At 35.6% G+C, this 27,429-nt stretch overlaps 1 protein-coding gene and 1 pseudogene across 2 annotated transcripts in view; both read left to right on the top strand.

Moving 5' to 3' along the window:
• LOC145242654 (protocadherin-17-like) overlaps positions 1 to 27,429 on the top strand; it is a 196,716-nt gene that overhangs the window by 101,342 nt on the left and 67,945 nt on the right. For both annotated transcript variants that reach the window (XM_080105780.1, XM_080105779.1), the window contains exon 2: positions 754 to 3,256. In XM_080105780.1, coding sequence (XP_079961906.1) covers positions 839 to 3,256 — 2,418 coding nt within the window. In that variant the 5' untranslated portion in view covers positions 754 to 838. The remainder of the gene's footprint in view (positions 1 to 753; positions 3,257 to 27,429) is intronic.
• LOC145243112 (5S ribosomal RNA) lies at positions 13,511 to 13,627 on the top strand (annotated as a pseudogene).

Here is a 27,429-nt window from a genome sequence, read left to right as displayed (position 1 = left end):
CTAACTAACCAATGTTGTATTTTTGTTTGTATTATTGTAGTTAATTTCTTCTTTCCATTTTTTTGTTTTTCACTATGATAGCCTTTCAATACATATCACGCACAATGCTTCAATCAAACTACATTTCCTTAATATACAGGGTGTTCCAAAAGTCTTGGGCACATTTTGACATTGAATATCTCTAGAACTAAAAAACACATCTAGTATATCTGGTATATTTTGGTATAGCCTTACAAAAAACTTAATGCATTTAGCTTTAAAATGGCACCGCTTTCATCTTACTACCATTCACAATTAAGCAGTTATGCGGACTTGGAATATACCCAAGACTTTTGGAACACCCTGTATATATAATCTAAATAAAAGATAAAATAAATAAAACTTGGCAGTACTCATTTTCGCTGACACCTTAATTCTCACCACTTCTTAATTTCAATGTTCTTTCTAAACTGCCAAACAGTCAACTCCTTATCTTCCACAATTCGTCCTTCTTAACACCGCTACCCATTTCACATGCCTTCATATTTTTAAATCACAAGCACCCATGATTTAAAAAAAAAACATTTCACATTAAAAAACCAGATCAGTCTTTACATCACTGCATGCACGTTAGAACTAACCCTTACTAAACGGCCGGGAACAACTCTCCGTCAAACATGGCCATATTTCGTCATTCTTAACGCAGCCACTCTTTTCATGCGCAAATAAATGTTTTCATATTTGTAAGCCACGATATATATTTGTATTTTTCAGATGCGGTGATTCTCCATGACGATGTCTGCAAATTAAACAAACTTCATTTCCCTCTCTCCTAAAAAAAACGTACCCGTTGTGAAGCATGTCAACATCCGCACTCTTAACCTTCATCGCCGCCGTCATCATCTTGCCCACATGCTCCGGTGTGGATCTCACCTACTATGTGGAAGAGGGAAGGAACCCGGGCACGTACCTGGGTGACATTGCAGCCGACATACATCTGATGGACAGCGTCAAGCCGGAAGAACAGCAGCTGGTGAGATTTAGCCAGCTCCAGAAGGGGCCACCGGGAAACTCGCAGCTGTTCCGTGTGTCCAAGGAAACAGGAAAGTTCTACACGGCCCAGATGTTGGACGCTGAGACGCTCTGCAAACACAACACTGAGTGTTATGTGATCGTCAAGGTGGCCATCAGGCGGGCCGAGACCTTCATGAAGATCGTCAAGGTCAAAGTTGTGGTCAAGGACATCAATGACCACCAACCGGAATTTCCGAAACAGCAGGTGGAGATAAAATTTTCTGAAGGCGATATCATGGGAACCAAGATAACTATACCGAATGCTATCGATAAGGATGTCGGAGTGCTCAACTCACAGATCACTTACCAATTAAAAAAAGATACCATGTATGAACCTTTTACGTTATCTGTATCGAAAAGTGTCGATGGTACGTCCGATCTAAGCATAATCTTAGAAGAAAGACTAGACAGAGAATTAAAAGATTCGTATGACATTCAAGTGATCGCAAGAGATGGGGGATCACCTCCGAAACAAACCATGTTAAACGTGCATATCTCCGTTACAGACGTGAATGACAATCCTCCAGTGTTCTCCCGGAACGTCTACAACGTTTCCATTAAATATGAACACGCGGAAGCCATCCCAGTGACCATTCTATCGGCTCAGGATTCCGACACGGGCGAGAACAGTCGAATCTCCTACTTCTTCAGTTTGAAAACTTCGGAGCAATCAAAATCTCACTTCAAGATAAACGAAGTCACGGGCGAGATCTTCCTACAAAAGAAGTTGACGGCACAGCAGAAGCTGTCATACAAGTTATACATTAAGGCGATGGACAATGGGAACCCCCCGTTGAGCTCGATAGCTATGGTCATTGTGAACGTGGTGAACCAGCAGAACAATCCTCCGACGATAGACGTCAACTTTGTCACGGAATCGACAGACAACACGGCATCTATTTCAGAAGATGTCAAAGTCGGAAGTTTTATCGCCTATGTGATGGTTACCGATTACGATGCTGGTAAAAACGGAGAGGTTAGTTGTTATCTGCAGCATGACAAGTTTCAGCTGCTGAGCCTTGGGCGGACAGAATGGAAAGTGACGGTGAAGAGCCGGCTGGACCGCGAAACGCAAGACCACCATGACATCAAAATCAACTGCCAGGATAAAGGCTCGCCGCCTTTGCACACGGAGAGCAAGTTGTCGATTCGGGTTATGGACGTCAACGATGTGCGTCCTCAGTTCTCAAAGGAGCGGCTCAAGTTTTCGATTTACGAGAATCAAAAGTCTAGTTCCCACGTGGGGTCGGTTAATGCGAGCGACCCGGATTTAGGTGCTGGGGGTAAGCTGAGCTATTCCCTGTTGAGTGACAGGAAAAGTTTCTTGCCTTTCCAGATAACCGACCGCGGAGTTATATCGACGGTTATGTCTCTTGATTATGAATTTCAACATATCTTCAACTTCCAGGTTTTCGTCAAGGACAATGGCGTCCCTTCGCTGAATAATACGGTCAATGTCAGCGTCGAAATAAAGGACAAGAACGATAATGCTCCGTATTTCACCTTCCCCAGCGTCAACCCGTTCACGATGGATGTCCTTTATTATCCACGTCACAACAACAATATCACAGTCCTCAAGGCCTCCGATAGCGACAGCCGTGAAAACGCGTTTTTGAAATATGAAATAGCCAGCGGCAACGATAAGCAACTTTTTAGCGTAAACCCTTACACGGGTTTGCTGTCTTTCACCAGGGTTATTACACAATACGAAACAGGTTCGTATGATCTTGAGTTTGTAGTCAAGGATAGCGGCACGCCCGCCTTATCGGCGACAACAACGTTACTGATGATGCTGACAGTAACGAACCGGTCATCTGAAAGACCGGATGCTGTGATTTCAAAAACCGAGGAAAGGATCCATCTTCATTTGCTGATTGTCATTGTCGTCGTGTCTGTGATACTCTCGATCCCTATAACAGCCGCCATGTCAATATGCATCGTGCGATGTAAGGACCAGGGAAACTCGCCTCACAGAAGTGAAGGCAGGTCGTCCATCAAATCCATTAACGAGCAAGGGCATTACATGTGTCCTTCCCACAATGCCACGTACTGGACGAGCGGGAACGTAGACCTTACTCCGGAGAGGTCTGCTTCTTGCAACACCTTCCCGTCCACCTCAAAGAGGGGACTGTACCCAGTTGATGAGTTAAGTCATGGACGAAAAGGGACAAAGTTCCAGGGTACCAGCGACAGTGTCTATCAGGTATGTATTCGAGATTATTATTTTTTTTATTATTACAGTTTTACTTATAATTTTGTTGAAATATTGTGAACAACCTTTCGGCCGATATACTCTTCAGCCTTCTTAAGGCATATAATTCAGCGATATTCAATGACAATTAAATGTTTTTTTTATGCTCGCTGATTAGAAATTAGATTCGTTGTTTAAAAGAGAACTCATATTGTTTGGATTCTTCGATTCTCATGAGCGTCATTTTCACACTGTTTCGGTCGACGTAACCTCCGACCTTCTTCAGGTGTGTTTTTCGAACTCGGGAATCTTTCTGTCAAACTCAGAAATCTGTACGGCATTTCGAACGAAAGCCTTTAGTTAATCCGCAGAAAAAGATTCCCAAGTTCGACAAGATACACCTGAAGAAGGTCGAAAGTTACATCGACCGAAGCGTTGTAAATAATAACCCCTAAGATGAGAGCAGTAGCCTGAAGAATTCAAATAATACGAAATAATCGACCCTCATCTAAAAAATTCAGAAACATTATTTAAAAGATTTTTAATTATGGCTTTTTCTTAAAAGAAATAGTTTATTCACGACACAAGACAGCAAACATGCACTCAAATCAGATGACAGATTTTATGTATCAAATATTCAATTCACACGCACACACACACACACACACAAAACGATGCGTTTCATAGTATAAAAAACTGACATTCACCCTTGATATTTCTCGCCTCCAAAATTAAAGAGTTCTAAGATTTGTTTTAACTGACAAATGGACGCCATAACAGCTTCAGTTTATTATAAATTAGTCGTTCACGAAACCAGAAGTATTGTTAATCTGCAATAGTTTTTTTTTTTTTTTCATCAGTAAACGGCCAATCTAAGCGCAAAATGCAATAATCCGATTTCTTGTCATTGAATACTCTCTGACGGTTTACTTTTTATGCTCGTTTATTTGACATTTTATAGATACTTAATTTTCCTTGATTCCTGGGTTAATTCGCGGTAGCCTGGAGGTAGAATACCAGCCTACAGTCAAGAGTGGTTTTGTAACTGGGTTCGAATCTTACAACAGGCAGTAATTATTACATCCTACACTGGTGATTGCGTATGAAACAGTCCTGGCTGTAGGTATAAAATATTTGTTTATATTTATTTAAAAATATTATCGAATATGTATATATATATATATATATATATATATATTAAATGAAAGATGAGGAATAGGAGTTATATGTAACGTTGTTATATAATCAGAGCAATAAGGAAAAGTAAAAAGGGAAATTAAGAAACCTCTTTAGATCATGGTATTTCGAAGCTAAATGCTTCTCATCAGAAGAGGAAAAAGGTTCCTTTTTCTTAATTTTCCTCTAACTTTTCCTTATTGTTCTAATCTATATATCTATAAAAGTGAAATTGTCTCTGTGTGTACATTTCCCTACCAAACTACTCTGTCAATTTTAATTCTGCAGACACGAGATTTGACCTAAGGGGTATTGAGATTTGGGAAAAGTAAAACTACATATTTAAAAATAAAAGTTTAATTCAAAAAGTTGAAGCGTTACGAAGAAGCGAGTAGTACCATTAAAACGAGCGACCTTTTGTGCTCCAGAATGTATTTTTCTACATAATTACCGGCATTCTCAATGCACTTTTGATAATGATGAAAAATGGCTGTGCATGGGTGTCCGGAGAACGCTTTGCGATACGATAGTCGTCCCAAAGGTGAAGCTTTCTATTTTTATAATTAAAATATCTGAGAACTCCGAAGGCGGAAGTTATAGCATCTAAACGAGCTACCCTTTGTGCTCCAGAATTTATTTTTTTTTTTTTTATTTTTATTTATTTATTTATTTTTTTTTTACATTATCACCATCACTTTTGCCAAGAATTCAATGACAATTACAGAGAGATGAAACTTTCAGGTCATTATAACAATGCAATTTGCCATCCCTTTCAGTCCTATTCGGGTGGAATAAATAATAGGAGGCATTCCTTTGGGGACATCATTTACTATTATTCACGGCGGCTTCAATCACTGTCTCATCGATGAAATGTTTTACAAGTATTTTAATGGCATGTGCTCCAATGAAATACAAGCCCTTGTACTCCCTCAACGTAAATACCCCCACGATAAACAGCAAAATCCCACCCCTACACAATAGAAATCCTTAGATGTTAGAAAACCTATTTTAATAGTTTCTTCCCTCGAACTGCTAGACTTTGAAATTCTCTTCCACGTTCCTGCTTCCCGTACTGTACTGACATGCAGAAGTTCAATTGTAATGTAAACAGACATCTTGCTGCTTAACTCCCTACATAGTTTCCCTGCGAATTATGTCCCAGATAGTAGTCTCTTATATCAAAATAGCACTGAGCCTTGCTTGAGATGAAAATGCAATAAAAAAAAGAAAAAAAAAACAAAGAAAAAAGATTGCTTTCAGAATTTTTATCTCTATATAAATAAAATGAACTCATTTTTTCCCCGTCTAATTTTGACATTAATAGGATTAAAAATCAAGATATTTCATGCAAATATAATATGCACAAACGGCAGAACAATATCTGAGGTGTGTTATAGGCTTATTATTTCTCAAATTCCTCGATAATCTTAGATTTCTATACTTTTTCTGCTGAGAAGTCACGGCCAAAATCGGTTAAGATCAATGGAAGTAGTAAAATATTTTCTCTCTAATAAATTCCTCCTCCCCCTGCCACCACTTAACACCGTTTGGGGATCGTTCACAAGGAACAGTTGAGAAGAGAACACCGGTTTGGCTTCGTAGTTCTTTCATGTGAAGTTATTTAAAATCACTAAACTAAGCTGCAGTGCTCTGTGGCGTAGTGGTTAGCGTGCTGGACAATTCACATTATATTTTCACGTTCGCGCCGACCTACCGTAGTGTTTTTTTTTTTTTTTTTTTTTTTTTTCCAAAACAACTGGAATGGACTTTTCTTGGTGGCCGAACTGTTAACGTTGCAGATGTTTTTTTTTTTTCACACTTTATTTTCCTACTTTTACTCATGACTCCGGGTTTGATCCTTCCTACTTACCTACCATAACATTTTTTTAAACTTCCCCCCCCCCGTCCCGGAACCAAACACTCGGGCAACGTCGGGTACGCCCGCTAGTATAAAAATAAAAACTGATCAAAAGTAAACCGAAATACGAAACAAGCACACTGCTCAATAAAATTAATTTTTTTTTAAATTTTTATTCAACAAGAACAGTTTTAGATAGTTTAAATGTATATATTTACAAAAATTCTTTATTTTATTTTATTTTTTTCTAAGTTTTATGTAATTATTAGTCGTAATTTCATTTTAATCGGAAAAAAATATATCCCGAGGAGCCTACGCCACTGTTATTGTTCTGGGCATTACCTATCTATATTAATTAAATAAGTTCAAATATATCAAAATAAAAGAACAATATCATTTCAAAAGTGCTCAGTGCATATGTAGAGCTATTATCAGTGAAATTATATAAACATCAGAAAACCCCTACGCTGATTGATCAACGTTTCGACGATGTTAGTCATCTCGTCGAGGATTCAACAATAACTTAAAATAATCATTTTAAGTTATTGTTGAACCCCTGACAAGACGAATAACGATTGATTTTATATAATTTCCCTTTATGTATGTGCATACATGCACACACATATTTATATATCATAATTTAGGAAGTTAAATTTTATGATTTGAAAAAAAATTCAAATATAGAATTTTTATTGTATGCAAAACAAATACAATTTAATAAGTACTTATAAGTATAAGACATTGCATACTAGTGGATTTATTATATTTCATTATTCTGAAGTATATATATATATATATATATATATATATATATATATATATATACATGCACAGGGTGTCCAAAAAGTCATTGAAGGGTTTTGAACTTCAATAGATTCTTTATTTTTGATGATATCCTTCTGTAATTTTAACACAATCTGGCTAAGACACTGATTTTTTTAATGCAAAATTCAAACAATCTTTATTCATGAAAAATAATGTATTTTAAATGTTGCCCATTTTCAGCTTTGCATATTTGTGCTCTTTCCAAAACATTATTCATGACAGATTGCAGAATCTCTGGATTGCGATTTAACTCCCTTATTTCGTTCCTGGTGTTTTTCTTCAACTCTTGCGGGGTTTGGGGTTTGTTAATATAGACCCTTTCTTTAAGATGTGACTTGGGCTATCTCTTACATTATCTCTTACATGAAAATGCTGTCGATAAGCTCTTTGAGTCAAAACAATTGACCTCTGATTTTGGTAAAACAATTTCACAACTTGCGTAAGTTATTCAATGCTATACTTATCCATAATTAATTTGCAAAATATTATCTGTAATGTATCTGATATAGAGAAAAAAATACTACTCATTAACGGTAAAATGACAAAGATTTTCAACACTTCAGTGACTTTTTGAACACCATATATATATATATATATATATATATATATATATATATATAATTCCAGGTTAATGGTATCCAAGATCAAAACCCAATAAATATAACGATGTTGCTCAATAAAAAGAGCAAGATTTGTTTTGTTTTTTTTTACTTTTAGTAAAAAGAGCATTTAAAAAAAGCATTAAAAAAAGCATTAAAAAAAGCATTGAAAAAAGCATTTAAAAAAAGCATTAAAAAAACACATTTAAAAAAAGCATTAAAAAAAGCATTTAAAAAAAACATTTAAAAAAAGCATTAAAAAAGCATTAAAAAAAGCATTTAAAAAAAGCATTAAAAAAGCATTAAAAAGGCATTATGTGACAACGATAACAGAGCTATCATTTAGGCCAAAATATAACTTCGTCGGGTAACCTATACTTCCGACTTCATTGAAAGCCAGACTTTAAATTGGAGAGTTCGACTAGATACACCTGAAGAAGATCGGAGGTTAGATCGGCCGAAACGAATAAGATGAGAGCAATAATCCGAATAATCCAAATGATGCAAATTATCCTCATCTCGATTTCCGAAACATAAATCCGTCCTTCATCCGCGATTTTGATTCTCGGAGCCGCGTTTGATTTTCGACCAGATGCAAGAATAGAAAGATGCTTTGGATGATAAATACGGTCGTGTTTGGAAATTCCGACGCACTTAGGACTGACCCGAGATATGGATCGGGTTTTTAATAGGAAACTCGGATAAGAAAGTGCACGAGTGGAGAAAGGATGTTGGTGGCCAGAGTGACAGTTTTAAAGGCTCAAGCCAACGACTTGCAGAAAACGCAGGAGGATTTGATCTTCAAATGGATGGGAGATTCAAGTACTGTTAAATAGGATTAGGTCTAATTTGAACCAGAATCTTTGGAGAGAGAGGGGGAGGAGGAGACAAGAGAGAGAGAGAGAGAGATGGGGGAAAGAGATTAAACGAAATAAAAGATAAAAATAAAGAAAGCCTGATCGTGAGAAGGAGACAAAAAATAGAGGAAACATGCGAGAGACGTGAAGGTAAGAAATGAAGAAAGAGGGCGAGAGAGAAAACGAAAAGAGAAAAGCGACAAATAAAGAGAAAGACAGAACGAGAAAGAAATGTAGGTCGATTAGAAGAAAACGTGACTCGAAGTCCGAAGCAAACGGTGTCAGCTAAAATGTTTGCATCGATATAAAAATGTTACGATTACTTAACTTTTAGTTAATAACAAGTAATCAAATTGGCGCGGGAGGAATACGTGAAGGTTTTGAACACATTTTTCAAAAATATGTTTGACAAAAATAATACTTGATTATTTTTTGTATTATTTTGTTTATGCTATTGTTCCACTCTTTGGAATTTGATTTTTTTTTTTCAAAGGAGACACCACTTATCAAGGCCCGGAGAACACTCGAGAATAAGGGTTAATGAGTGTACAAGTGTCAATGGGATAATATCGATTCTTGTTTTGGATAAAAAAGACTAAAAGAGAATGTTTATTTATTCCCTGGATGGGAACTTCAAATGAACCTCTCTCTCTCTCTCTCTCTCTCTCTCTCTCTCTCTCTCTCTCTCTCTCTCTCTCTCTCTCTCTCTCTCTGTCTCCCCCCCTCTCTCTATCGGCAAATCAGAAGCACAGGCGACTCGAAGCGAATAGGGTCAGATATAAAGTTCGCATTTGTTACTCAATGTTTTGTTTACTAAACCGACCTTTTTACACGAGATTTGAGTGTATTATGGTCGTTAGTTGTGAGGTTTTTTTTTTTTTTTTCAAAAAGATATTTTTAACGCCGAAAATGAGCCACTTCTTCAAGCATCAGCTCTGTTATTGCACACTATCGATGATCATGGCTCTCCAGTCCCCTCTGCATTCGGTCTTTCTGATGAGATCATTAGCCATGTTTCCAGTGACCCCGTTAAGACAGTCGTTGAGCTTCGTTCGTTGTCTTCCTCTGCTCGTTTTTTCCTGCGATTTTTTTGCTAACATCAAGCTTTTTTCCAAAGTGTTCGTCCACATTAAATGGCGAAGAACTTTAATTGTCTGGCGTGGATGGTAATGAGTAGTACTCTGCTGTACCCTGTCATAAAAATGATTTCTCAGTTTGTCTTTCTTTCTGGTTATGGGATTCTTAGAATTCTCCTTAAAAAACATATCTCCGTTGCTTTCATACGACTTTCATCTGCCTTCGTTACTGTTCAGCATTCACGACCGTAAAAGAAGCAGCGGGCACAGGAGACAAAAAAATAAAGGTTGAGAAACACTGTTTCAGAGCTTAATAACATAATCAACTAGTCGGACGTATGCGTTGAAAAACACGCGCCTTAAAGATTGTCCACGCAACACAGCACAATGCTTACGGTTTCGGGGCACAGCTCGTCACATGCCAAGTCAGAAACAAAAAGCGACGGGGATTTGTTTAATTCATACATGAATAAATTTGAATGAAGCGAAGGAAATGACGTGTTTCCCATGGCACGTTGGTTGATGATATTTTTAAATTCTTAGAAAAAAAAGGAATGAAAAAAAATGACACGTTGCCCCATAATATTTTTAATTCTTAAAAGAAAAGAATGAAAAAGAGATAAAATAAAATAAAATCAAGAACTGAACAAGATATATTTGATTTTAGAATAGGAGAAACCCCACCCGGAGTTGTCCGGTAATAACAAAACCCTCCCAGCGCTGAACCTCATATTATAATTTTAATTCTATCTTTTTCAATTGCAAGTTATTAAATAAAATATCATAATCGTTCCTTCAAAATTGTCTCCCATTTTCTTTACTAGAACTCTTCTGTAAATGAAAAAATTACTTCTGGTTTGTTAAAGTGCACTAGTACCTAAAATTTGATAATATTCAATAACTGGTAATTTTCAATCTGAATTGTTACAAGCAGTTTTGCAGAATTCCAATCGTTATAAAAATTCTGACTTCACCTCCTAAAATTAAAAAAAAAAAAAATCAGTCTCCGACTCCTTGCATTCCAAAATATCTGTCTCCGATGTATGAAATTCCAAAATCTCTGGCTTCGATGTCTTGAATTCCAAAATAATCCGCCTCTGAATTCTAAATATTTGTCTTCGACTCCTTGCATTCCAAAATATCTGACCGATTCCTTGAATTCTAAAATATCTGTCTTCACCACATTGAATTCCAAAATCTGTCTCCGATTCCTTGAATTCCAAAATATGTGTCTTTGATTCTTTGTATTCCAAAATATCATATTTCCACTCTTTATTTGAAAGTTACCGAATATTAAGACTGTCTCCCTCCGATTCCGCAACCCTTGCTACAAGTATGACAACCGTATCCTCTGAAGGAAAGGGGGCGAGGTTTATTGGTTACAGAAAACGAAAACAAAATGAAGCCAATTTGTGCGCACCGGTGAATTCCTAACATAATTAACGAAAAGGCAGATTTCCGAAAATGAAAATCTACACAGAATCAAAAATGTAAAAAAAAAAAAATAATAAATAAATAAATAAAAATGAAAAAAAATGTACATGCGGTCTGTTGCATCGTCGTGTTTATAGTACAACATAAAAGAATTACAAGTTTAAAAAAAAAAAAAGGCAAAATAAAACTGAGAATTATAAGAAAAAGGAAATAACAGTGACCAAATCAGGGGGGGGGGAAGATAGAAGACTTACTTAGTCGTTCAATCAGGTTTAGTAATTTGATCGTGTACACCTCACGTCAAAAATAACATTAAAAAAATATGTACCGCCAGTGTTCGCACTTGCTACACGTCTTGATATATTACTGAACTATTCCAATAAAAGTATAATTGCTTGTTTGGTTTGGTTGTTTTGTTTTACGGCATATCAACCCTTTTCGGGTTATTTAATGGCGAATCCAGCCATTTTGAAATCAGTTTTTATGTTTAAAATTCTTTATATCTTTAAATATTTATCCATGGTGTTTGGTTTGCTTCTCTTTTTTGTATAGGAAAATTGTTGCTTTTGTTTTTAACTTTGCAGAACATGATTGAGTTTTGCAAAGGTAAAAGAAAAAAAAACAACATTAATGTTTGGTGCATTGTCAGAAAGCCAATATCTTCATACAGTAAAGTACAAGAATTAGGCCAGTATTTTTTTTTTCATTGAGCAATTATTAATATTTCGTATAACAAAAAGAAAAATCGTTTACGGTTGACATTTTTTTTTTTTTTTTATAATTGTGGGGATTTCTTTCTGTATTCATTTCACGCGACAAGGTAAGCCTGGGGTGTTTGTCCGACTTGCTATTTGTTATTTGCTTTTTCAGTCTTCCTCGCCAGTGGAAATCAGTTTTAGTGTACTTCATCTTCCGGCTGACATTTATTCCATCTCATTAAATCTCATCCTCGAGCGTTTTTAGCCTTGATATGTGGTAAGCCAATAGTAAAAATGAAAATAGTTTGTAAAGTTTGAAAATTGATGCTTAAATGGATATTATTCCGAGGAATAATAAAACAAAAAGAAATTTCCTATATTAGATTATATATATATATATATATATATATATATATATATATATATATAGTCTCCTTCAGTCTTTGACAGACCATGGATACCCACGAAGGGGTGCCTGCGCATGAAATTTTGGTGGCAAGAGGTGCGCAATATCCAACCACACCTCCCCTGAGTCAACATTGTTAAATACCAAGTGGCAAGTGAAGTGTATGTATAGGAAAACCAGAAACAACTGCCGAGATAAGCGGAGAGCGCATGCAGCGCCTAGAATTCCCAAATGGTCACCCATCTGATATTAACCAGACTCAACATTGCTTAAGATATATATATGACTACTTAATTTACTCACATAAAATTAATATACGAAAGTATAGATTTGTGCGTAAACTTTAAGTATTTACTTCAAAAGTGCTCAATACGTAGGTAGAGCTAGTTAGTTATTTATAAAATATATATGGCGATTAAGCTACACTGAATATTCCGCGTTTCATCCACTCTAGGATTCCTCAGGCTTATGCGCGAATTCTGTGGTTGTTTATCGTTTTTATATGGTCCTCTTCTATTGAGGATTTAGTTAGCCAATCAGCTTTCTAGTATCCACCGCGCCCCTTCCTATCAGCCAATGGGCATGCATTGTATCGAACAAAGGATCTGTTTTAAAACTAGGTTAGTGTTTTTTTTGTTGTTTTTTTTAGTTTATATATAAATATATATATGTGTACATACATATATGCATATATATATATATACATACATACATATATGTGTGATCGTTTATGTATATTCATGTTTATTTAATTTATTTATTTGTTTATTTTCTATTGTTTTTATTAGTTATATATATATATATATATATATATATATATATATATATATATATATATATATATACACACACACATACATATATGTGTGATCGTTTATGTATAATCATGTTTATTTAATTAATTTGTTTATTTTCTATTGTTTTTATTAGTTATATATATATATATATATATATATATATATATATATATATATATATATATATATGTATATATAGTGGCCACAAACATGTTCAAATATCCCGCCTCTGGCTCTGGACGGTGTGACGTCAGACACGGGATTCTTCCTGTCTCAGACGTTTTTAAATCGTTCTTTTTTCAAAAGCGCCTTTGACCTGACAACATGTTATATTCACACGACCTAAGGAGATGGTTGCCTTACTCATTGCATCGACGCTTCCATTGTATACATTCATTCTTTACTCGAATATATATCTCCCACCACCCCTCTTACTCACATATATGCACTTCTTAATTACGAGTATAGACTATCCGTCAAAATTACAGGGAAACAATATTAAGCAACAGAGGGAAGAACAGTTTTGTTTTGTTTATTTTCATATGCGGCATAATCGCGTTGACACACCGGTTCTTATCAGGTCACCGAAGTTACGCAACGTTGAGCCTGGTTAGTACCAGATGGGTGACCATTTGGGAATTCTAGGCGCTGTATGTGCTCTTCGCTTATCTCGGTATTTGTTTCCAGTCGTCCTGTACAATGTCGACTCAGGAGAGATGTGATTGGAGATTGCACAGCTCCTGCCACAAAAATTCTTCGTGGGTATCCATAGTTAGTCAAAGACTGAATGAGCTATATATATATGTGTGTGTGTGTGTGTGTGTGTGTGTGTGTGTGTGTGTGTGTGTGTGCGTGTGTGTGCGTGTGTGTGTGTGTGTGTGTGTTTATTACCGCTTTTTAGTTTGTTTAGTTACGTATATTTCCTCTACCGGAATCAAATTAACGATCCGATAGTTTCCTCAGACTTTGCAGACTGAAATATTTATTATAAGGAAGAAGAGATTAAAAAAAAGTACAAATTCAAATCAGCAACAGCCAACTGTAAAATTCACACAAAAAAAAAATGACAGATAACAAAGGTAGGGGGTTAAATTATAAAACCAGAGGCAGAGAAGTAGAGAAATAGGAGAGAGAGAGGGGGGAAATTATATATATATATATATATATATATATATATATATATATATATATATATATATATATATATGTATATATATATTTGTTTTTAAAATATAATTATTCACTCGTACGTGTTTCATCGGCTATGACTGCTCAGCGTGACTGAATCTATTTGAATCATCTTGCATGAATCGAGCATCAGTTTTTGAATGGTATAAGAGATTCAAGGAAGGCAGGGAGTTTGTGAGAGATGATGAGAGCTGTAGGAAAAGTAAGGAATGCAGAACATTAGAATTGATTGACCAAATAAAAATTCATAGATAAGGACCGTTGTGTGTCTAGAGAGAGAGTTTGATGCCAGTGTGGGAACTGTACACACAATTATTCATGGGAACTGAGATGCCGAAGGTTTGTGCAAAGTTTGTCCCAAGAATGCTCCATCTTTGTCACATACTTTTTAACCAAGATCGACATTGAGACAGTTCTTCACCCTCCCTATAGTCCAGCCCTTGCTCCCTGTGACATTTGGTTATTCCCTAAGCTCAAGGAAAACCTTAGAAGCTATCGTTATGAGACAATTGAGGAGATGAAAAAGGCTGTGACGGAGGTCATTGATATGCTCACACAAGAGGACTTCCTTGGGGCCTTCCAGAATTTGTTGAAAGAGTACAACGTGCCTTGCAGCCAGAGGAGATTACTCCTAAGGAGACTAGAGTGTGTTCTATCAAGAAAAGTGCTGGTAACTTATTTAAGTCACCTCGTATGTGTTCTCTACTATTATATAGAAGGAACTTTGTGTGTGTGAGTTCGTTTCCTATGGGCTCGAAAACGGCTTGGCCAATTTTATGAAATTTCACATGAAAGTACTTTATGTGCCGGGCAGTGTTCGTAGATCTTGTATCAGAATGTCTTTGATGAGTAAAGAAGGAACAGGTGATTTTGATCAAAGTAAACACCTTGTACAGCCTAACATCACAAAGCATTTGAGAAGTTTTATTGCCGCATAAACAGAAAGGCCCGCCATATAAAATCAAGAATAGGTTCCGATTTCGATGACAAAAATATAAGAGTGTGAAAACGTTGGATATCCCTGCTAGCTATATATATATATATATATATATATATATATATATATATATATATATATATATATATATATTGAAATGACCAGGTACATTGCTTATCCAGTGATCTAACGGGAACCTTGTGTGTCAAACTTGACGCCATTTTTCAGTTAACAGGCTTCTCTTTCGGTAGATTTCAATTTAAGACATTTATTATTCGAACAAGGAATACAAAATAAATATCATTATTTCCTTATTCCATGTTGGAATTCTTTCCCATAAAACAGTAAACATATATATATATATATATATATATATATATATATATATATATATATATATATATATCTTTAGAATATTGCTGTTCTCATACTTTGAAGTTTTCAAACTATGTGCTAACCAGCAGAATTATAGTTAAACTATATAAAAGTTATTTTGCAAACTATTTTTTCTAAGAAACTCCATGGAATAGGGAAATAATCATCTATATTTTGTATCCATTGTTTCGAACAATAAATGTTGTAAATTATAATTTGCAAAGTTTAAACTTTCTTCTGTCCATATATATATATATATATATATATATATATATATATATATATATCATGCATAGCTTCAACCTCTCTCCATATATATGAGAGAGAGAAAGAGGGGGAGAGAAAGAAAGAGGGGGAGAGAAAGAAAGAGTAAGTGTTAAGTTAGCTAATAAACAATTTCCTGTTGCCTCAGTTCGTTCCGTTCGATCTTGGTTTTTAATCGCAAGGTGAAGGCTGCTACTTGCTCTACGAAATTGCTAGTGGCGGCCATCTTCATTATTACTCATGCAATGTTTACATATTTTAATCCTGCATTTCTCTAGTTTAAATGAGTAAAATAAATGAACTTCTTATTCGAAATGACTCCTCATGTAATAATGTTTAAAGATAAGAAACATTTTTTTATGTTTACACAAACTTATGTTCGCATATCACACACAAACGCTATTTAATGATATCACCTTAGACTGATACTGAAATTTCCATTAAAATTAAATTAAACAAGCTGTTATCGCCTGTAGTAAGGATTGAAACTTTAACCTCTTTCACCAGAAGTCCGTCATTTAGAACTAGTAATGAATCCACGTTTTAATCCGCTGTCCCATAGTAAAACGATATTGGCTATAATTTCCCAGCAAAGGCAGACTTCTACAGAAGAGGATTTGCACACACGCATCGTGATATTACAGAGTCAACCCAAATTCTTCCGCATACGGACCCTTCCGTCGACGCATGCGTGTACGTACTACAACAACAGGAAGTAGAAAAGCATGAAGGAAAATAGAAATGAGTGTCGCAGGAAAAATAACTGTGAAACAATAAAATTTCAGAAAAGAAAGATTGAGAACTTATTTGACTGCTCGGCCATATTTAGTAGTTTATTTCTTCATTTTGATTGAACCTTAATTCAGTAGTTATATTTCCCATCAATCTTCTTTCTTCCATTCAGTCCCCTCCGCTCTCTCCTCTTCTTCCTCACCCCCTTTCCCACTCTATTTTCCTCCCTCTTTCTCTTGCTCTCTCTACCTTTTTCTCTCGCGCGCTCTCCCTTTTTCTCTCCTTCCTTCCATATCTCTCTCTCTCTCTTTCTCTCTCTCTCTCTCTCTCTCTCTCTCTCTCTCTCTCTCTCAGAATTGAATTCTAGCCCCGTTCTTCACCAAGGAGACGCCAGCTCCTGCTTTAAAGTAGATTACAGAACACAATAAAACGACCTATGGGAGAAAGAGGGGGCGCATAATTGAGAGGGGAGAATGGTTGCAGGTGGAAGATGAAGATGACGTGTGAGATGGAGAGGGGGGGCACAGAATTGGACCGAGAAAAAGAGGGAAAGAAACGGAATTTTCCAGTGACCTACTTTTGGTGAATTGTTAGTTAGAACGAAGAAAACTCCCAACCCAGTAATCGAACACAACTGAGAACCCTCCTTATCTCTTGCCACGCGCATTGGAAAAATCCAAACGGAACTATTCAACCCTTACGGACACTCAATCAAGCAGACGCCTAATTCTCACTGGCGCGCATTCTCTTTCCCTCTCTTTCACACACACACACATATATATATATATATATATATATATATATATATATATATATATTCCCATGTTTCGTCTTTTCAAGATTCACCAGTGTAGCTAGACGCAGTGGGCCCATCAACTCCGAGGTTTGAACGTCAGTTATGCATATATGTGTATTTGTACTTGATATAAAAATTGCAATCCAACCTTATCTACTATATAGATAAAACAAATAATATATAGTACAATATAGAAAATAAAATAATAAGCAGAATATATTCTTTGTTTTATAAACACACAAGCATCATCATCAACATATTATAATAATAATAATAATAATAATAATAATAAGAAGAAGAAGAAGAAGAAGAAGAAGAAGAAGAAGAAGAAGAAGAAGAAGAAGAACTGTAGAGTCAGTATCAACTCGCACCACACCAAATCGTCAAAGGGTCAAAAAAGGATAGAAAGACCAAAGAGGGAAAGCATCAATCAGACATCCACTGGATGGGTGCGAAAAGAACTGGGACCTTGGGAAGGCTTACTTTCACTCAAATTCCAGTGATGACCAATAGTCATTGTCAGCGATAAATCAAGGGCAAGAGGCTGCTGCGATAATGCAAATTCGTTTGCAAATGTTATCGAAAGAAATGGAGAGAACTGGAAATCCAGCGAGACTTGTTGTCACCCAAATTTCAGGGAACACTACCGGTTGTTGTCTATGAGCAATCTTTGATGATGACCTGTGTGAGAATTAATCAGTTAATAATGATAATAATAATAATAATAATAATAATAATAATAATAATAATAATAATAATAATCTAACATATAAATTTATCTTAGCGGATTTTCAAAGTCAAATCCAAATAACATTTAAACTGACACCTGAAACTTTGCTTCTGACTAGTCAATTTCTATTTGTTATTGTTGTGCCATGTTATTGGCAATACAATAATTTTCTTAACTAAAATTTATTGATTCCAGACCAGATGACTGGAACATTTTTAAATAATCACCTAAAAATAAAAATCAGCAATTACATTTTAAATTGAATAATATAATAGGATTTGTCTGACTTAAGTTTTAAAATGTGCAAAATAAATACATTTTGACTTCACTGCATTCAGAGCAACGCCGGGTAGATCCAGTTATTATTATTAAAAATAAAGTCTATTGAGAGATTATATAAATGCAATTGTGTTTAAATCGCTCAGATTTCCAGCACTCTTCGCTTCCTTGGCTAGAGCATTTTTCATTTTCGCAACAGCTGTTTACCATCGGTTTATTATTGCCAACGGTTATTGGATTTTTCTTAAATTTATGTAGCTATAAGCCTTCACAAAATTTCAGTACTCTCCAGTGAAGGTCTGGATGGTGCTCTTTTCTTCGGTCTTCCCATCCTTCTTGAACCTTCACGGCTACAAGGCTGATATTTTTATTATTATTATTATTATTATTATTATTACTAAAATAAGAGATTCATAAAGCAGTCCACATGTTTACTATCATCTGACATTTCTCCCTCGAAGAAAACAACTTCATAAAGCAGTCCACATGTTTACTATCATCTGACATTTCTCCCTCGAAGAAAACAACATCGCAGCATGTAGACTTTGGCTGGAAGGGTACAGAGAGTACTGAAATCGTGAGAAGCCATAAGTAAGCGGAATATCAATGGTTTTATATAAAAATAAAACATAGATAAATATGTATATACATATGACTATATTAGCCCCTCCCCATTTTCGGGTTGCGCACTCTTGGTAATGATATCGCCTGCTACTACTTTAGCATAATGCAAAGCTCTTTGTAAACAAACAAATCGAGCACTCTGAGAGTAGCAGTCAATGTTTGCATAAGGGATTGTTAGATATCATTGCCTGATAATGACTATAGACTCGCTGGTTGTTGGTTTGATCTCGGGCTTGGGATAGGTTATGGTCTAGCCACACCGAAAAGCTGTGAAACGGCGATACGTTCCGTCTGCAGATAACTATATACTATAGATAAATATACATGTTTATTAAAATATATTAATTATTTAAAATAGAATAAGAAAATTGCCGCGTGGAGTTATCAAAATGAATTTAGTTTTCAACTTGAAAAATAGGAGCTCGATATTCCTTACTTGATCAAATATAGCTATAAATAAATAAAGTGTTAAAGTAGAGTTTAAGATAAAGTCAATTTACGATCGTTTCAAAGTTCACTTAATTCAAGTGCAGCATCTAATAATATAACCAATCAGAAGGCGTCATTTGCTTTTCGGCAGTTTGCGTATGCAACTATACAAATGTATAATAATTATGTACAATCCTCCCTCTATTTCTTTCCATAATGTGTGTGTGTGTGTGTGTGTGTGTGTGTGCGCGTACGTGTGTAAATGTAAATGTCGGTCAAAAAGATATTAATATATTTCTGTTTCTATAAAAAGGTGTTGTTTTCTTTACTTTTGGACAGTTTAAAGTTGGTTGTTTGTTTTTGTTTTACGGCATATCAACCTTTATTCAGGTTATTTAATGCCGAATCCAAAGATTCGGAAGAAAATTTTTTTAATAGAATATATTTGTTGTTTTCAAGTCGGTTTCTAGTTAACCCATAGTTGGGTCCCTAACAGATACTACCACTCCGGGTTAGAGTGGACCTGGGAGCAATGGCAATTAAAGGGTGGCTCCACACTCTCCAAAGCTCACAAGCTGGGGCCTCACTACTGGGTATAGTTTAAGGTCATATTGAGGACCGGACAGTTTAAAAATCAGTACTATATATGTATATACATGTATACACACACCATATATATATATATATATATATATATATATATATATATATATATATATATATATTCATATTTACGTGTCATGATGTCGTTTGGCAGTTTGTTTGTTGAAGGTAGAGATTGTGTATTGTCAGTCCAGCGGTAAGCGCTGTTCATGCGCAAATGGGTAGTTCAGTAGTAATCCACTTTTTTTAGAAGCACAGAGAGAGAAAAAGAGAAAGAGGGAAAAAGAGAGAGAGAGTCGTGATTTAAAAAGTAAAAAAAAAATTATTTACGTGTCATCAGCTAGAATCGAAACCGAAACTGTAGCATTCAAAGCTGGTGACGTTACCACTGTACCAACGTGATACTCATATAAACTGATGAAAAATGAACTAAGATGAATGTACAAAATGTTTAAAGATTTTTTTTTTTCCAATTTTGACCGATTTTTCACCCTTTAAATACAATTTTAATAGGCTAAAACCCCATAAAAGAACGGCCCGTAAAAAATCCAATCATTTGAGGTCTCTAGCGCCGTTCTGCGACCTTTAGTTTGGGAGGAGATAGAGTTTGAAAATATGGAGACAAACCGACATATATATACATATTTATGCAAACAAACATATTTGTATAATTACGCTCTACTCATCATTGAGTACTTTTTTACATCAGAGTTCAATGGATTTATATCTAGGAAATTACACTGATACAATCATTACAATCATAACACACACACACACACACACACACACACACACACACATATATATAAATTTATAAAATATATATGGCGATTAAGCTACACTGAATATTCGGCGTTTCATCCACTCTAGGATTCGTCAGGCTTATGCGCATAAGCCTGACGAATCATAGAGTGGATGAAACGCCGAATATTCAGTGTAGCTTAATCGCCACATATATTTTATAAATTACTAACTAGCTCTACCTACATATTGAGCACTTTTGAAGTAAATACTTAAAGTTTACGCATAAATCTATACTTTCGTATATTAATTTTATGTGAGTAAATGAAGTATATATATATATATATATATATATATATATATATATATATATATATATATATATATATATATACATGCCGATGTAATGTGTATGAACGAGAGAGGGACTTGATTTTCTTTTTCAAATTCTTGACAGTTTCATCATGTTCCCGCCCAGCACCGCGTCACTTCTCGGCTCCTCCTCTTTTTTTTCTCGCCGACAGCATCCGTATCGGCATCTAAGTGCATCTGATTCGATGACTGACGCTATTCCACTGAGCACGCAAGTGAGTGCTACCGTGATTCCTTTTCTCCCGTCGTCCGTGGCAACCTTTACGCTACGTCCCTGTTGGTTCCGATCAACTTTCATTTATTCTTTTTTCCACTTGCCAGGCCAACCACTCATCCGTGTGATCAAATTGCAAAAAAAAAAAAAAAAAAAAAAAAAAAACTCCGCGCATAGAAAACAATTCCGAACGTATTCACGGGTAAATTAGCTACATTGCTCGATGGTTAGACTGTAGCATCTTGACGCGTCTTTGTGCATAGCCAAGAAGCCTACCGACAGTTTATATATAACGGTTCTGAATTTTTGATATGAGGTATGAATGTATGTATTATTTAGATTAATCGAACAATTGTTCTCATCTTGAGTGTTATCTGCACAACATTTCGGTCGATGAATCCTCCGACCTTCGTCAGGTGTAAAAGTCGCCATGTTTTCGCAGGAAAAAAAGGGGTAGCTCTGTATTCTAAGGCTTCGAATTTTTTAGTCTAGTTGGAAATAAGTTTACACGAATTATAAAATTAATTTAATCATCAGGGAACACTAGGGGGTAAAATTATTAACTCATTGTTCTGATTAAATTTTTATTAAATCCATGAACCATGTTCTAAGAAACAATATTTACGAAACTAAGAGGTTGCTGTTTTTGTTTTTATTTATTTATTTTTTTTTTAAGTTTTCTTCCTTTGAAGATTGTAACGCTGGGGCAGCCAAACCAGCTGCCAACATTACTCTGGTTTTTATTGAGACCAACCGAGAGCTCTTTTTAGTATCCTCGTTGTTCCCTTTAGTGCAATTGTCTGGATTTCTTTTGCACTTGGTTCACCAGGAATATTAGTTAGGTAGGACTTCAGGTTCTTCTTCATAAGCCCTGTGGCACCTATGATAACTGGTATGATTGATATCTCCCTAAGATTCCAGTTTCTTTTTTTTTTTCAGTATGGTTGAACCCATGTTATCCATAATCATAATACGTTAAAAAATTATCTCACTATTAGATGCATACATAGGCTCCTGACGGATATTACTACTCTGGATACGATTTAGTTTATAGATGTCTGAGACAACCTTACTGGGAATTCTGATGAAGATTACTCAACAATTTTTAAGGAGCCAAAGTGCACCATCTCTTGTGCATTGACCTAGTTCTCCCCAGCTTTCGATCTTGTACTACATATTCCTATGGATATACTCTGAATCAGATGCAACTCAGAGGTGACACCAAGCTCCCTAAAACTCCCAAATTGGGGCATTAAGATTGTACTTAAAGTTTATACTCTAGAAAGATAAAATTGTTTCCCTAGAACAGACGACATGATTCCATTTCTGTTTGATGAAAACAGGTTCTCGTTTTTTGTTGCAGACCATCTACTAGTTGGCCAGTTGTGTACAAATCCCAAGAGTGATAGGAGGCTTCAATCATGTCTGAAAGTGACACAATATTCAACAAGCAAAATCAGAGATGCAATTCACGTTATGACAACAGGACCATTGCCAGCACACTCAAAATGCAAATCCGGATAGTTCAACACTTGAGGGTACAGCTCAACACATCGGATGACCCACGGTCATTGTTTTTGGTGTGGCTTCAAGTGAGGGCCACATTATGCCACCTTACATCTTCAAGTTGGCTTAAAAGTCAACACCAAAATGTATCTGGATATGCTGAAGTGTGTGATGATCCCCTGATACTAGCAGGTGGCATCTGGCAGACCCTGAGAGCTGCAGCAGGACTCCACACCGACCCACAAGTCCAAAGGGACCAAGGCTTGGCTTGAGAAGGAGTGCTACAACTTTGTAACCTTCTCTCACTGTCCTCCTCCTCCTCTGACCTGAACCCGCTGGGCTACTTCGTTTGGTCATATGTAGAGAATATCACCAGCATGACCTCCCATAGCACCAAAGCCAGCCTGATCGTACCATCCACCAAGTATTCGCTGAGCTCCTGTCGGTGCTTGTGGAAAAAGCATGCTCCCAGTTCTGGATCTGTATCAAGATGGTGATTGAGGCTGAAGGCGGCTACACTGAATAGATGTCAGCGCTACTACATAATCAATTTTCCTTAATTGATTATTTCAATAAAGTTTTAAATTAGTTGTTTTCTTTAGGGCGACACTTATCGTTCTACCCTATATATTCTGGATTTTTTTTAGATTAATTTCACGCATGAGCAAGGGGAAAATAGTCTTTCGATAAAAGAAAAAAAAATATGTAAAAAATAGATTAATTTTGAAAAATAAGAAGAGAAAAAAACAAAGATATGCCTTTATCAACAAAATGATGTGCATGTCTGTTCATTAGGTGTGTGTGTGTGTGTGTGTGTGTGTGTGTGTGTGTGTGTGTGTGTGTGTGTGTGTGTGTTTGTGTGTGTGTGTGTTTGTGTGTGTGTGTGTGTGTGTGTGTTTGTGTGTGTGTGTGTGTGTGTTTGTGTGTGTGTGTTTGTGTGTTTGTGTGTGTGTGTGTGTGTGTGTGTGAAATGTTTATGCATGTTTTTTTACAAGGAATTCACCACTTATCCAGGCACGAAGGTCACTTCAGGATAAGGATTAATGAATCTAAGGCAGTAGTGTAGTAATCGTTAGTGGTGTAGGTTGGCCAGAATTTGATTATTTATGGGGACGGCTCAACAAGAACTTGTTTACATTGGACTTGTAGGCTACCATATTGTAATTGGCCGGGAAGCAGGCCAGTAGAACAGAGTTCCACAGGCGAACAGTTCTAGGAAAGAAGCTTTGTTCATGGAATCTGCGTTTAGATTTAGGCACAGATAGAGAGTTGGGGAATTATTGATAGTGGTTGTAGCTAGTTGAGTGTGTGTGTGTGTGTGTGTGTTTTCATAGGTGTGTACGTTTATATAGATATCGGTGAAAGATGCCACAATGTCCGAGTTGTTTAACAACAAAAATAAAACCCATTGCTAAACTAAAATAGACTCTACACATACATTAAGCAAATTTATATTATGCTAAGATTCCTGGATGGAAGCTGTTAGTGGCATTAAAAAAAACTTTACTTTCTGAAAATATAGAGAACTAGAAGGCCGTCTGTAAAATCGTAAAATACGCTTAAATATGATATTTTAATTCATCCAGATTTTGTATTTATTATTATATAGCTAATTCTCTATTGATTATTATATTGTATTCAATATATAATAATGGCCAACCAGCGTGGCCTGATCATAAAATACGCTTAAATATGATATTTTATGTAAATTTCGTATTTATTATTATTATATTGTACCCAATATATAGCATCGTCCCAATAGCGTAGCTCGATCGTAAAATATACTTAAGTATGATAGTTTAATTCATGTAGATTTCATATTTATTATTAAAGAGAAAAATAATCTATTGATTATTATATTGTACCCAATATATAATAGTGATTTCAAAAGCTAAAAAAATGATTCGGTTGCCATTAGTTAGAATTAAAACCAAAAGAATTTTTATAGGAGAATATTTTACGTTACACAGGCCAAAGTTTCACTAATGTAACATAAAATATTTCCCTTATAAGAATTCTTTTTTAGCTATAAGGGAAGAAAGACTATTTTTAAGATTTTGTGTCCAGACTTATTCGATGAATTTCTTTACAAACATATCTAAGAACACTGCCAGGTATATAAATTCCCGAGTTTGTATTGCTATACACAGATTCAAAAAGTTGTCAAAAAACAAATATATAACAAATAAATGTTATCAAAGGCAAGATAAGTTACTTTTCTACCTAACTCGATAATTTTTTTTGTGTTTTTATTTAATGTAACATATCTATGCAGTTCAAAAAACATACAGTGTTTACCGATGTATTTGAAAATTACAAATGGCACCAGACTGTGTTGAACACGGTAAGTTTGTGAAAATGAGTTAAAAATAAAAAAAACTACAGAAAATACTGTTAGTAATCGCTCACTATATGTTACTGTGACGTAGGCTGACATACATTCGATGGGTTTCTAACAATATTTTGTATAGTGTTTTATTTTTAACTCATTTTCCCAAACTTACCGTGTTCAACAGAGAGTCTGGCGCCATTTGGAATTTTCAAATACATCTCTAAACACCATGTGTTTTTCGAGCTGAATTAACATGTTACATTAAATAAAAACCCTAAAAATTATCCAGTTAGGTAGAAAAGTAATTTATCTTGCCTTTGATAACATTTGTTATTTATTTGTTTTTTGACAACTTTTTCGAATCTATGTGTATAGTAATACAAAGCCAAATTTCCTTTATGTGAAATTTACAAAATCTAGGCTCAGCCGTTTCGGAACCTATAAGGAAAGAACTCACACACACAAAGTGACTTTTATATAATAGTCGAGATAGAGATTCAGTTAGGTTTGATTTATTCAGTTCTGATTTCCCTATCTTTGTTGGATATTATGATTTCGGTCTGCTATTTGGTGCTGGTGACAATATGGCGGACAGATCTGGCTTTGAAACACATTGAAAATGCGGTGACACATGATAGGGTTGTATAATTGACTTCTGTCTAAAGAGAATAGATTTTCCGAATGAGAGGTCATCGTTTGCATCGCTGACCTTTTGCTTTTCATTCCTCGTAATGAGTTGTCTACTTTGGATAGGTGCATTCTAAGAGAGAGAAAGCGGAAAGAAAGCAGAGTAAAAGAAAGGGAGAGAGAAGAGAGAAGAAGAGAAATGCAGGAAAGGAGACGACGATTGTATTTTTAATGTCGTCCACATTAAGGATTGAACCTTCAACCTCCAGAAAGAGTGTAACTTACAACTGAATTTTACCAAGTACTTTATTCACTACGACACGGGTCATTGCGAATTACTTGGGACTTCTACCTAGGCATGGCTGATGGAACGAGATAATGCTTGCTACCTCTTTGGATTAAATAAAGGGTCCCGTTAAAAATTCCATACAGATTCCTGAGTTTGACAGAAAGATTTCCGAGTTTGACAGAAAGATTTCCGAGTTTGACAGAAAGATTTCCGAGTTTGACAGAAAGATTTCCGAGTTTGACAGAAAGATTTCCGAGTTTGACAGAAAGATTTCCGAGTTTGACAGAAAGATTTCCGAGTTTGACAGAAAGATTTCCGAGTTTGACAGAAAGATTTCCGAGTTCCACAGAAAGATTTCCGAGTTCCACAGAAAGATTTCCGAGTTTGACAGAAAGATTTCCGAGTTTGACAGAAAGATTTCCGAGTTCGACAGAAAGATTTCCGAGTTCCACAGAAAGATTTCCGAGTTCCACAGAAAGATTTCCGAGTTCCACAGAAAGATTTCCGAGTTCCACAGAAAGATTTCCGAGTTCCACAGAAAGATTTCCGAGTTCGACAACATACACTTGAAAAAGGTTGATGATTGCATCAGCAGAAACATTGTGCGAACAACACTCAGGATGAGAACAGTAGTCCAAATAATACGAATTATCAAACCTTATCGAAAAAATTCAGAAACAGGAATGTTTTTAACTTTGTCAAAAGTTATTTTTAAATAAGCATAGTTTGGTTTATCAGTTTTATGGTGTACTAACCCTTTTTGGCTTATTTCCTGACGAAACACAATACCTATTCTAAAACTCCATTGTATACAATAAATTAAACACAAGTTGTTATTTTGTTTATAGCTGGAGAGAAATTGGAGGTTCATACCTTTCCAATGATATTAATGTATACATGATTACAATAGGTGTGATAGGAGTTGAAATCTGTATCGCAGATCGCATAGTCTAAACCGGTATCCATTAAGCCAATCATACTCTCCACTAGAATGGCAGAATGTTTTAAACGCATTATTAAACCGATATCTTCGATGCTTTTAAGTTTCCTTTCCTGTCTTTTAAAATTCTTTGCTGACATTAAACACACAGCCAATGAGTAATGCATTATTCTGAAGCCATTTGCTCATTGTGTCACCCGTTCTCTTTCTTAACCCCAAGTGAAAAACTTGATAGATTCGTACTGACTTTTGCCTTCCCAGGTGGACTATACTCATTGTGCCTTCCGCAAAGTTAAAATGTCCAGTAAGACGGATATGACAAATCAAGTGAATTTTATTCCCGTGAAACAAATATATTAAAAGCCATTTTCTTCTGAGATGGATATCTTGTTGTGACTCCCCCCTCTCTCCCTCTCTCTCTCACACACACACACGCACTAACATAAACAATCATATATAAGTATACCTTCATCATTTTCCA

Source organism: Euprymna scolopes, chromosome 21 (genome assembly GCF_053919585.1).
Source record: "Euprymna scolopes isolate OS-2025 chromosome 21, ASM5391958v1, whole genome shotgun sequence".
NCBI classification, from domain to species: Eukaryota; Metazoa; Mollusca; class Cephalopoda; order Sepiida; family Sepiolidae; genus Euprymna; species Euprymna scolopes.
Note: the sequence above shows the minus strand (reverse complement) of the source record. Positions and strands in the feature narration are given on the sequence as shown.